Raw genomic sequence first — 13,579 nt, forward strand, 5'->3', positions numbered from 1 at the left:
GTTTGCACCACTTTTTATTAGGTAAAACATGTTTTCTTTTTTTTAAATGTTTTTTTGTTTTGTTTGTTTGCTTTTATTTTAAACAGTTTGATTTTTTAAAACACTTTATTTTTAAAGAAATATTGTAATGGAAAAAATGTAAATAAAGTGTTTTTCAAAAATCAAAAAAAATCTCTCTCTCTGTCTCTGTCCCTCTGTCCCTCTCTCTGTCTCTGTCCCTCTCGCTCTCTCTCCCTCTCTCTCTCTCTCTCTCTCTCTGTCTCTGTCTCTCTCTCTCTCGCTCTCCCTCTCTGTCCCTCTCTCTGTCTCTGGCTCTCTCTCTCTATCTCTCTCTCCTCCACTGACCAGCTGCTTGCCTCCTCTTCTCCACCCAACCATGCACATATGATCGTATGAGCAGTGGTGTATAAAGTACCCAAAAGTCATACTTGAGTAAAAGTAAAGATACTTGACTGGAAAATTACTCAAGTAAAAGTAAAAGTCACCTATGAGAATACTACTTGAGTAAAAGTATTAAAGTATCTGATTTTTTTTGTACTTAAGTATCAAAAGTAATTTTCTGATATTAAATGTACTTAAGTATTGAAAGTAAAAGTAAAAGTAAATGCTGTTAATAAAAAAAACAAGGTCAGAATTTTGAGAATTAAGAAGTTTATTTGTTTGGGTGCTGTGGCCGCCATGAACAAGGAGTATGAGCTCGGATGAACTTAGCAATATATGAATACTATGAAATTACTAAAATATAAAAACACGATTAACACAGAAAAAAGCAGAACCAAAAGTAACAACCAAAATCATCACTTTAAAGTGAAAAATGTATTGTTCATCTTCAAAAGAAGTTGATTTTCAAAATGAACAGATTTCAGTGTCGCTCTTCTTGGACTGAAGACGAGTCCTGCGATGCTGAAGAGCCGTTCACCTGGTGCAGGTAGAGTGTGTCTAGCTTCACAGGCCCTGGTGCAGGTAGAGTGTGTCTAGCTTCACAGGCCCTGATGCAGGTAGAGTGTGTGTAGCTTCACAGGCCCTGGTGCAGGTAGAGTGTGTCTAGCTTCACAGGCCCTGATGGTGCAGGTAGAGTGTGTCTAGCTTCACAGGCCCTGATGCAGGTAGAGTGTGTCTAGCTTCACAGGCCCTGATGCAGGTAGAGTGTGTCTAGCTTCACAGGCCCTGATGCAGGTAGAGTGTGTCTAGCTTCACAGGCCCTGATGCAGGTAGAGTGTGTCTAGCTTCACAGGCCCTGGTGCAGGTAGAGTGTGTCTAGCTTCACAGGCCCTGATGGTGCAGGTAGAGTGTGTCTAGCTTCACAGGCCCTGATGCAGGTAGAGTGTGTCTAGCTTCACAGGCCCTGATGCAGGTAGAGTGTGTCTAGCTTCACAGGCCCTGATGCAGGTAGAGGCCCTGATGCAGGTAGAGTGTGTCTAGCTTCACAGGCCCTGGTGCAGGTAGAGTGTGTCTAGCTTCACAGGCCCTGATGGTGCAGGTAGAGTGTGTCTAGCTTCACAGGCAGCAGCACACAGTTGGGAAGCATTTCATCAAGTCAACGTGATCCACGTCTCCATCCAGCTGTTTGCTGCTGTCACGGGCTTGAGATGACGAAGAAGAAGTCCTCTTCATCAGATGAACTGGACCTGGTGGCATCACATAGCTGCAGGGAGGGTTCTTCCATGTGCTGCTTGATGTAGTCCATTCCTGAAATAAAGTGAGAGTATTATATAAATGATAGAATTAATAACACTTCCTAACATGTCATGACCCCAACCAACAGTTTTGTACTAAATAGTTTGTTTTAATTTGAGGTTTATACATTTAGTTTCATGCACTGTCCGTGCATCCAGAGTTGATTTGTGAATATGTACTTGTATCTCTGTAGTTCAACACAACAACAGTCCCAAATCAATATCGTCGCCATTACTGGACCGTCACTCTTATAATATTAATACAAATAATGATAATAATAATAATGCTGTAATGATTAGCATTATATTATAGCTAAGACGACTCAAATCAACAAATTCTCACAACTGTCAACACTTCTTCAGCTCATTAACTCGCTAGAGATCCGTCTACTCCACTCACGCTAATTGTCTCTTTAATTGACGATAGCTAGCGAACGTTAGCCTAACATACAACATGCATAGGACAACCAGACACCTGCCTCCCCCTCTCCTGCCAAAGATATAACTTACTACAATCCTGAGGACAACACTGCTAGATATCTTAACAGGTTTATGATGACTAAACATTAACGTTGCGGCTCATGGGATTCATCTTATTTACCTCAATGTGTTTCCTGAGGTTGGTGAGTTGTTGAAGGCCAATATCTCCGTAGCTTTCGGTCGGCATAAGAGGCACTTCATCCGGTAGGAAGAAACTTTCACTCTGACAAAAGAAAAGAGTTCGCCCAAATATGGCCACGGACGTTGATCTTGGTCCCCGTGGTTGTTCGAGTAGCTTCCATTGCTGCTCCACATGAAATGAGTCGTATCTGTAGCCGCTCGCTCGCTAGCATCCTGGGCATCACTGGGAAGAGAAACACGCGGCAAGGACCACTGATCCCCAACCTGTGTGTTCGTGCTGCGTTCAGGTGCGCTGCGGTGTGTTCCACAACAGTCCCCGATGTTTCTCATGATTATTTTTTTCCGTAGTAACGAGTAACGATACTGTTTCAGGGGAAATGTATCGGAGTAAAAGTACAAGTTTTCATTGCAAAATGTAGTGAAGTAAAAGTAAAAGTAAACAGAAATATAAGTAGTAAAATAAAGTACAGATACCCAAAAAAAGTACTTCTACTTCGTTACTATACACCACTGTATGAGGCCCACAAAGAGTCAAGAGAACTCAGATGCGGTCATGTTAATATATATATATATATATATAGATACATGTATATATATATATGTATATATATATAGATACATGTATATATACGTCTATATATATATTAATCCTCCTGATAGCAGCAAGGCGGTGTGCTATATATATATATATATATATGCAGTATATTGTAAATGTGCTCATGTACTGGAGCCATAACTTGACAGATGTCAGGTGACAGGTGTGTTTTGTACATCGAGCAACACACATGTATTTATTTTCAGTTTGGATGAACTGGTCCTTTAAATTCGCTCACGCGCCTGCAAGACAACATCGAGGGCAATAATTACCCGGCACAGGTTGGATGACATTACGGAAGGGCTGTTCCCCTCCTCCTCCTCCTCCCTTCACAAGTGAGGAGTCGGGAAAACCAACAACAACAAACAACAACAGCGGAGTCAACAGTCGGAACCGGCAGAACCCGGAGAACCCGCAGGGTCCAGGTGACGTCATGGCCCAGGCGAACATCTCGGTGACGGAGAACCAGTTCCGGTGCCCGGTGTGCCTGGACCTGCTGAAGGACCCGGTGTCCACCCCGTGCGGACACACCTACTGCATGGCGTGCATCAACGGCTACTGGGACCGCGCGCAGGCGGCGGCGGCGCGCGCGAGCTGCCCGCAGTGCCGCGAGACGTTCAGCCCGCGCCCGGTGCTGCGCCGCAACACGGTGCTCGCGGAGGTCGTCGGCAAGCTGACGCTGAGCGACGCGCGCGCGGCACCGGAGCTCTACCTCGGGGGCGCCGGCGAGGTGCCGTGCGACTTCTGCCCGGCGGAGAGCGCGCTGCGCGCGGTCAAGTCGTGCCTGGTGTGCCTGGCTTCCTTCTGCGAGCTGCACGTGCTGCCGCACCGGGAGGTGGGCACGCTGCGGCGGCACCGGCTGGTGGACGCGGTGGACGCGCCCGCGGAGCGGCTGTGCGCGCAGCACCGCCTCGGGCTGCTGGAGCCCGCGGCGGCGGCGGGCGAAGAGGCGGCGGCGGGCGAAGCGGCGGCGGCGGCGTGGAGCGGCGACTGCCTGCTGTGCGAGGCCGACCGGGAGGAGGCGCCCGGCGGGGAGGGCCAGAGGGCCCGGAGGCGGGTAGGAGACCACACTGTCTCTATTGTCTATCTATTGTCTCTCTATTGTCTTTATTGTCTCTATCTATTGTCTCTCTCTATTGTCTCTATCTATTGTCGATCTATTGTCTTTATTGTCTCTATCTATTGTCTCTATTGTCTCTATCTATTGTCTCTCTATTGTCTTTATTGTCTCTATCTATTGTCTCTCTCTATTGTCTCTATCTATTGTCGATCTATTGTCTTTATTGTCTCTCTCTATTGTCTCTATCTATTGTCTCTATTGTCTCTATCTATTGTCTCTATTGTCTCTATCTATTGTCTCTATCTATTGTCTTTATTGTCTCTATCTATTGTCTTTATTGTCTCTATCTATTGTCTCTATTGTCTCTATCTATTGTCTCTATCTATTGTCTTTATGTATTGTTATCTAGAGTTCCCACAGCCTGCACATGAGGAAAAGATAAATGATTTTTATTGAATCCCAAGAGGACCTTCTATTCCTCTGGGGGTCCTCACGGGGCCCTGGGGGTCCTCACAGTCTCACGGTCTCATGGTCTCTCAGCTTCAGCTCCAGGAGTCTCAGAGGAGAGTTCAGGGGAGGACACGCAGCGGAGTGAGGGAGCTGGAGGAGTTCCAGCAGAGCCTGGAGTCCCTGAAGGTGACACACATACACACACACTCACACACATACACACAGACACAGACACACACACACACACACACACTCACACACTCACACACAGACACACACGCATACACACACACAGACACATACACACAGACACACACACAGACACATACACACATACACACAGACACACACTCACACACACACACACACACACTCACACACATACACACACACACAGACACATACACACACACACAGACACACACACACACACACACATACAGACACACACACACTTAAGGCAACGTTTTGAGCCAAAAGTGTTAGAATTGGGAATATACTTATAATACTGTCCATCAGTGTGAGAGAGATGTGTGTGTGTGTCTGTGTCTGTGTGTGTGTGTGTGTGTATATAGTGTGTGTGTGTTGTTCATATGTCATGTCTATTTATAAGCCTTTATCTCACGGGCTTTACACACACACACGCACACACACTGTGGATCAGTTTCCATGCTCAGCTCCTGACGGTTTCTTTGCCCTTCTTTCCGTCTTCCAGGGAAAAGCTTCTTAATTAAATCAAACGTGTTGAATCTGAATCCTGAAGAAGAACTCACTATTATGTATTCATCTTCATCACGTTGGAAGGAGAGGAAGACATCTTCAATCTTTCAATATATTATTTGAACGTTTTTACAAGTTACACATGGACAACAACAACAACAACAACAACAACAACAACAGATAAATAAACAACAACCAGACAGCCATCGTCCTCCATGTTCATAACAACTATGTTTATATCATCAGCATTTTGTTTTATATTGCTCATCTTCATCCTCATCTTCATCCTCCTCTTCCTCCCGTCAGTCACCGTGTCTCCTCCTCTTCCTCCTCCTCCTCTTCCTCCTGTCAGTCACCGTGTCTCCTCCTCTTCCTCCCATCAGTCACCGTGTCTCCTCCTCTTCCTCCTCCTCCTCTTCCTCCCGTCAGTCACCGTGTCTCCTCCTCTTCCTCCTCCTCAGGTGTCGGCGTCGGCCGTCCTGGAGGACAGTGAGGCTGTGTTCGCTGACATGGCCCAACGGCTGGAGAAGACCAAGGCCGAGGTGAGGGGGCGGGGCCAGTAGAACCGGGCCCAGTAGAACCAGGACCACTAGAACCGGCCCAGTAGAACCAGGCCCAGTAGAACCGGCCCAGTAGAACCAGGACCACTAGAACCGGCCCAGTAGAACCAGGACCAGTAGAACCGGCCCAGTAGAACCAGTAGTACCGGGCCCAGTAGAACCAGGCCCAGTAGAACCGGCCCAGGCTGACCGGCCGTGTCCTGCAGGTCCGAGCCCGGCTGGAGGCCAAGGAGCGTGCGGTGGTGGGCCGGGCGGAGCGGGACATGGAGGTTCTGGAGAGAGACCTGGAGGAGCTGAGGGGGCGGGACCAGGAGATCCAGCTGCTGCTGCAGACACAGGACCACGCCCACTTCCTACAGGTGAGGGCCACGCCCACTTCCTACAGCTGAGGGCCACGCCCACTTCCTACAGGGGCGGAGCCAACAGGTGAACTTCAGGGTGACTAGAAGGACGGAGGGGAAATGGAGCCACACACACACACAGACACACACACATACCCACACACACACACAGACACACACAGACACCTACACACAGACACAGACCCACACACAGACTCACACACACAGACACACACACAGACACACACATACCCACACACACACACACAGACACACACACAGACACACACACACACACAGACACACACACAGACACACACAGACACACATACACACAGACACATACACACACACAGACACATACACACAGACACACAGACACACACACAGACTCACACACACACACAGACACACACACACACACAGACTCACACACACAGACACACACACAGACACACACAGACACAGACACACACACACACACACACACACACACACACAGACACACACAGACACACACACACACACAGACACACACACAGACACACACACAGACACACACACACACAGACACACACACAGACACACACAGACACACACACAGACACACACACAGACACACACACACAGACACACACACACACACACACACACAGACACACACACAGACACACACACACACACACACACACACACACACACACAGACACACACACACACACACACACACACACAGACACACACAGACACACACACAGACACACACAGACACACACACACAGACACACACACACACACAGACACACACACACTCACACACACAGACACACACAGACACATACCCACACACACACACACACACACACACACACAGACAGTTATATTATATTTAGTGTTAATATGATGTGATATGTGAATGTTGTCATTGAGCGATGCCCCCCCCCCCCAGGCGGCCCCCCCCCTGTGCGTCCCCCTCCCCCCCGGCCGTCACTCGCGGGCCCTCAGCCTCCCCCCTGAGGGCTTCAGCGGGGCCCGGCGGGCGCTGTGCGCCCTGCGCAGCCGCATGGAGGAGGTGTGCCGCGAGGAGGTCGACAAGGTCAGCCGCGCAGGTACGCCGCCACACGGGGGCGTGCACGTGACTTCACGTGCACGCTCTTACTGTTTTAGGCACTGTTTTAAAAAAGTGTTGTGAAGACGTCGATTAACTGAGCTGTGTGTGTGGGTCTGTGTGTATGTCTGTGTGTGTGTGTGTGGGTCTGTGTGTATGTCTGTGTGTGTGTGTGTGTGTGTGTGTGTGGGTCTGTGTGTGTGTGTGTGTGTGTGTGTGTGTCTGTGTGTGTGTGTGTGTGTGTGTGTGTGTGTGTCTGTGTGTGTGTCTGTGTGTGTGTGTGTGTGTGTGTGTGTGTGTCTGTGTGTGTCTGTGTGTGTGTGTGTCTGTGTGTGTGTGTGTGTGTGTGTGTGTGTGTGTGTGTGTGTGTGTGTGTGTGTGTGTGTCTGTGTGTGGGTCTGTGTGTGGATCTGTGTGTGTCTGTGTGTGTGTTCCAGTTAATGAAAACGACGTGTCGGGAGGGGAGTGTGTAAAAGGTAAACAGACACACACACAGACCCACACACACACAGACACACACACAGACACACACACAGTGACCCACTTCCTCTGGCTGAAGGTCTTAACACGACATTTAACACCCAGAGTAATTGAACTCGCTCAAGACTCGACTTCCTGTTGTTTGTGTCGTTGTGTGACTTGTGTTTTATTCCTAAAGGGTTAGTCCACAATAACACACACACAACAACAACAAATCTGCCTGACAAGTTTTAGGAAGACGTTTGTGTTGACATCCTTCCTGTCAGACAGCACTGAGGGCACAGCGCTCCCCGTCTCCAGTTGATCCGGTTCGAGCCGGTTCCTCCTCCTCCAGACGGACTTGTTTACTTCATTTTGTTATTCTTGGTTATTGTTGAGTTTTATTAATTTATTTAAATGAGTTTTTAATACATGAACCCCGTTTATATCGTTGTGTGGAGGCCGACGTGCAGAGAACTCCAAACCGCCGCACGCCACGGGGGGTGAGTGGAACACGGGGGGTCGTGCTCTCTGATTTTATTCTTTTATTTTTGGTGAACTAACTCTTTTAACTCCTCGTTAGCTCTCCGTTAGCTCTCCGTTAGCCAGCAGGCTAATTGAGCAAACCCTCCAACTATAAAGTACTTTTGGTAAACAAGCTTATTCAGCAATATTTCCCAAAATGAATCATGACTCCCTGTTATTAATAACGCCATTATTTGACCCCAAAAAACCGTTTTCCGACATGTCGTGCTACATGCTACATGCTACATGCTAGGTTCTTGGTTACGGTGTTAAAACGTAATAATCTGAGTTACTGCATGTGTGAATCATCATTTCACATCTTCCTCACTGGGTGGGTTCCCTGAATCTTATGGGGAGTGTTTCGCCTGACATACATATATAATATATATTATATATTGTATATATTATATTTTATATATCCTGTGCACGTGTTTTAAACAATTGTCCGTCTCACTAACGCACATCACTTCTTTCTTCTCGTGTTTGGGTTTCTGTCTCTGTTGAAGTCGTTGTTTCCCATTCCAAAAGTATTAAAGACAATTCTCTCTCTCCCTCTCTCTCTCTCTCTCTTTCCCTCTCTCTCTCCCTCCCTCCCTCAGTGCCGGTGTCGTTCCCTCTCTCCTCTCTGTCCCTGCAGCCGGCGGATCAGAGGATGCGGGCGGCGTTCCTCAGGTGTAAGTAACCTTGTCTCTCTCGTCTCTCTCTTCTCTCTCTCTTCCCTCTCTCTTGTCTCTGTTCTCTCTCTCTTCCCTCTCTCTTGTCTCTCTCCTCTCTCTTGTCTCTCTTCTCTCTCTCTTCCATCTCTTTTCCCTCTCTCTTGTCTCTCTTCTCTCTCTCTTCCCTCTCTCTTGTCTCTCTTTCCTCTCTTTTCCCTCTCTCTTGTCTCTCTTCTCTCTCTCTTCCGTCTCTTTTCCCTCTCTCTTGTCTCTCTTTCCTCTCTCTTCCCTCTCTCTTGTCTCTCTTTCCTCTCTCTTCCCTCTCTCTTCCCTCTCTCTTGTCTCTCTTCCCTCTCTCTTGTCTCTCTTCTCTCTCTCTTCCCTCTCTCTTGTCTCTCTTCCCTCTCTTCCCTCTCTCTTGTCTCTCTTCCCTCTCTCTTTCCTCTCTTTTCCCTCTCTCTTGTCTCTCTTCTCTCTCTCTTCCGTCTCTTTTCCCTCTTCTCTCTCTCTTTCCTTTCTCTTGTCTCTCTTTCCTCTCTCTTCCCTCTCTCTTGTCTCTCTTCCCTCTCTTCTCTCTCTTCCCTCTCTCTTGTCTCTTTTCCCTCTCTCTTGTCTCTCTTCTCTCTCTCTTCCGTCTCTTTTCCCTCTCTCTTGTCTCTCTTCTCTCTCTCTTTCCTCTCTCTTGTCTCTCTTTCCTCTCTCTCTCTTCTCTCTCTCTTTCCTCTCTCTTCCCTCTCTCTTGTCTCTCTTTCCTCTCTCTCTTCTCTCTCTCTTCCCTCTCTCTTGTCTCTCTTCCCTCTCTCTTGTCTCTCCGTGTGAGGCGTAACATCCTGTTGCGTAACCTGAGAGGCGGCCCCGATGATGTCATCGTGTATTTTTGACAGGTGGCAGCTTAGCGTCCGCTTGTCAGGCATCAATAATGAATTCGCTGGCAGGATGAAGGTTGTGTGTTTCATGTGTTACGACCACGCAGCGTCAGGGACACCCGGCTACAAAGAGACAGAGAACAACCACAAAGAGACACAACCACAAAGAGACACAAAACAACCACAAAGAGACCCAATACAACCACAAAGAGACACAACCACAAAGAGACACAAAACAACCACAAAGAGACACAATACAACCACAAAGAGACAGAGAACAACAACAAAGAGACACAACACAACCACAAAGAGACACAACACAACCACAAAGAGACACAATACAACCACAAAGAGACACGACACAACCACAAAGAGACACAATACAACCACAAAGAGACAGAGAACAACCACAAAGAGACACGACACAACCACAAAGAGACAGAGAACAACCACAAAGAGACACAAAACAACCACAAAGAGACAGAGAACAACCACAAAGAGACACGACACAACCACAAAGAGACAGAGAACAACCACAAAGAGACACAAAACAACCACAAAGAGACAGAGAACAACCACAAAGAGACACAACCACAAAGAGACACAGAACAACCACAAAGAGACACAATACAACCACAAAGAGACACAACCACAAAGAGACACAAAACAACCACAAAGAGAGACAATACAACCACAAAGAGACAGAGAACAACCACAAAGAGACACAACACAACCACAAAGAGACAGAGAACAACCACAAAGAGACACGACACAACCACAAAGAGACACAACACAACCACAAAGAGACACAATACAACCACAAAGAGACACAAAACAACCACAAAGAGACACAATACAACCACAAAGAGACAGAGAACAACCACAAAGAGACACAATACAACCACAAAGAGACACAACCACAAAGAGACACAAAACAACCACAAAGAGACACAATACAACCACAAAGAGACAGAGAACAACCACAAAGAGACACGACACAACTACAAAGAGACACTAAACAACCACAAAGAGACAGAGAACAACCACAAAGAGACACAACACAACTACAAAGAGACACTAAACAACCACAAAGAGACAGAGAACAACCACAAAGAGACACAACACAACCACAAAGAGACACAACCACAAAGAGACACAAAACAACCACAAAGAGACACAACACAACCACAAAGAGACACAATACAACCACAAAGAGACACAACCACAAAGAGACACAAAACAACCACAAAGAGACACAACACAACCACAAAGAGACACAACACAACCACAAAGAGACACAACACAACCACAAAGAGACACAACACAACCACAAAGAGACAGAGAACAACCACAAAGAGACACAACACAACCACAAAGAGACACAACACAACCACAAAGAGACACAACACAACCACAAAGAGACACAACACAACCACAAAGAGACACAACACAACCACAAAGAGACAGAGAACAACCACAAAGAGACAGAGAACAACCACAAAGAGACACAACACAACCACAAAGAGACACAACCACAAAGAGACACAGAACAACCACAAAGAGACACAATACAACCACAAAGAGACAGAGAACAACCACAAAGAGACACAACACAACCACAAAGAGACAGAGAACAACCACAAAGAGACACAACACAACCACAAAGAGACACAACACAACCACAAAGAGACACAACACAACCACAAAGAGACACAAAACAACCACAAAGAGACACAATACAACCACAAAGAGACAGAGAACAACCACAAAGAGACACAATACAACCACAAAGAGACACGACACAACTACAAAGAGACACGACACAACCACAAAGAGACACAACACAACCACAAAGAGACACAACACAACCACAAAGAGACACAAAACAACCACAAAGAGACACAACACAACCACAAAGAGACACAAACAGAATGGCGTTGTTATTGTTGTTTTCTCCGGGGCTGTAAACAATCTTTCTCCCCCTCTAGTTTCATGTCGTCTCTCTCTGGACCCGGACACCGCCCACCCCACGCTGGTCCTCCTGGAGGGGCCCCAGGGGGCCCACTGCGGCGAGGAGCCCCAGTCCTACCCGCCGATGCAGCAGCGCTTCGACTCCGTGGCCCAGGTGCTGTGCCGTGAGGGCCAGATGGGCGGCGCCAGCTACTGGGAGGTGGAGTGGCGCGGCGGCGGCTGGGTGGACATCGGCGTGACGTACCGCGGCATCGGGCGCAAAGGGGGCGGCAAGCCGTGCCTGCTGGGCCGCAACCAGAACTCGTGGCGGCTGCGCTGCACGCACGCCGGCTACGCCGCCTGGCACGACAACCGCAAGACCACGGTGGCGGCGCCGCCTTGCCCCCGCATCGGCGTGTTCCTGGAGCGCCAGCGGGGGGCGCTGTCCTTCTACAGCGTGTCGGACGCCTTGGTGCTGCTGCACACCTTCCGCTGCCCCTTCTCTCAGCCGCTGCACCCGGCCTTCCGCCTGGACCTGGACTCCACGCTGCTCATCTGCTCCCAGGAGGGGGGCGGCGGCGGCGGCCCGGCCTGAGCCTGCCGGTCCCACCGCTGCAGGCAAGAAAAAGGGCTGTTAGTGGCAAGGACTGAAAGGCAGGTCGCCGGCGAAGGAGCAACGACGTCGCGGTGAAGCGAATCAAACCGTCTTCATGCATCCTCCCTCCTTCTTCGATAAAGAAATACGAACTTTCCACTTTAAAACATTCACAATGTGCTTTTTGTTATTATTTTACGTGAACCTTTTTAGTTTAACCGCTGCAGGCAAGAAAAAGGGCAGCTTAGAAGGAGCAACGACATCGGGGTGAAAGGAATCAAACCGTCTTTTTGCATTATTAAAGAACCCAGATGCAGCGCGGCGGCCAATGAGCTTCTGGAGGCTAACCGTCCCACCCGTTTTCAGTCTTTGTGCTAAGCTAAGCTAACCAGCTGCTTCGTCTTTACTGTCAATTATTATTTGTTTGGTTTCTTCTCAATGTGGAATTATTCCTTTTTAACCGGTTCTCTTTCTACATTTTATCTGATCATATACGTGTCAGTGTGTTTACGAATTATCACAAACATGTGTGATGACAGTTTTAATTGGGCAAGTCATTATTCCTCCGCTAAAGCTAAAGCTATGCTAAAGCTGCGTGGATCACGATCTGGATTCCATCTGTTCACCAAATTAAACACGTTAATAATGTGAAAGGAGCCTTTGCTTTCAAATCAATCCTGTTATTAATATTATTATTATTATGATGACATCACATCCATAGCGGTGGAAGCTGGTTCAGCTGGTTGTTACGCAGTTTCTGATTGGAGGCCATATTGTAGCCGTGGGTTTTGATGATGGCGTGCGGCGTGCGGCGCCTCTCTGCCGTCTGAAGCTGCTCCTCCAGACGTTTAAGGCCTTTTTGGATCTTTCTAAACTAACTATGCAACACAACGAAATGCAGTTGAAACACAAGAAAATAAGAGCAGCGCATTCCTGCAGGCATTTATTCAGCTTGCATCATAATGCATGAAAATAATTATATATTTAATGTAATTGTTTTGCCATGAAGGGCTTTATTCCACCGGCTGTCTGATGAGCTGCAGCGTCCACGTTTTCACTTCCTGAACGCAGTGAGTCGTAATAACCCGATCCAAAGGGGGTCGGAGTCCTCTTCATGGATCCTCATCTTATATTCACTTTTTGTCATATACTATTAAAATATGTATTATTTATTTTATATTTTTGTGTCGAAATTAAAGGTTTGCAAAAAATCACTTATGACTTCCTGTAATTATTACTTCTCTCATAAAACTATCATAATTACGTATCTCATAATACTTACTCATTATTATGAGGTAGTAAGTAAAAAATATATTTTTCGTTATTTTATATTATCTGATTTATTTGATCATAATATTTTAGGAGAGGAATATATAAACATGTTTTCTTCTACCTTC

At 47.3% G+C, this 13,579-nt stretch overlaps 1 protein-coding gene across 2 annotated transcripts; it reads left to right on the forward strand.

Moving 5' to 3' along the window:
• The first annotated feature begins 3,019 nt into the window (after positions 1 to 3,019).
• On the forward strand, positions 3,020 to 13,396 carry LOC130190744 (E3 ubiquitin-protein ligase RNF135-like). Of its 2 annotated transcripts, XM_056410313.1 has the most exons (9): positions 3,021 to 3,949; positions 4,493 to 4,588; positions 5,584 to 5,664; positions 5,889 to 6,041; positions 6,973 to 7,132; positions 7,569 to 7,607; positions 8,052 to 8,093; positions 8,715 to 8,789; positions 11,626 to 13,396. In XM_056410313.1, exons 1-9 carry the CDS (start codon positions 3,179 to 3,181, stop codon positions 12,180 to 12,182), a joined length of 1,974 nt encoding a protein of 657 aa, XP_056266288.1. In that variant the 5' UTR covers positions 3,021 to 3,178; the 3' UTR covers positions 12,183 to 13,396. The 2 variants fall into 2 exon arrangements, with proteins under 2 accessions (XP_056266289.1, XP_056266288.1); XM_056410314.1 differs by lacking the exon at positions 8,052 to 8,093 and having other exon boundaries at positions 3,020 to 3,949.
• The last annotated feature ends 183 nt before the right edge of the window (positions 13,397 to 13,579 follow it).

Source organism: Pseudoliparis swirei, chromosome 24 (assembly GCF_029220125.1).
Source record: "Pseudoliparis swirei isolate HS2019 ecotype Mariana Trench chromosome 24, NWPU_hadal_v1, whole genome shotgun sequence".
Taxonomy (NCBI): Eukaryota; Metazoa; Chordata; class Actinopteri; order Perciformes; family Liparidae; genus Pseudoliparis; species Pseudoliparis swirei.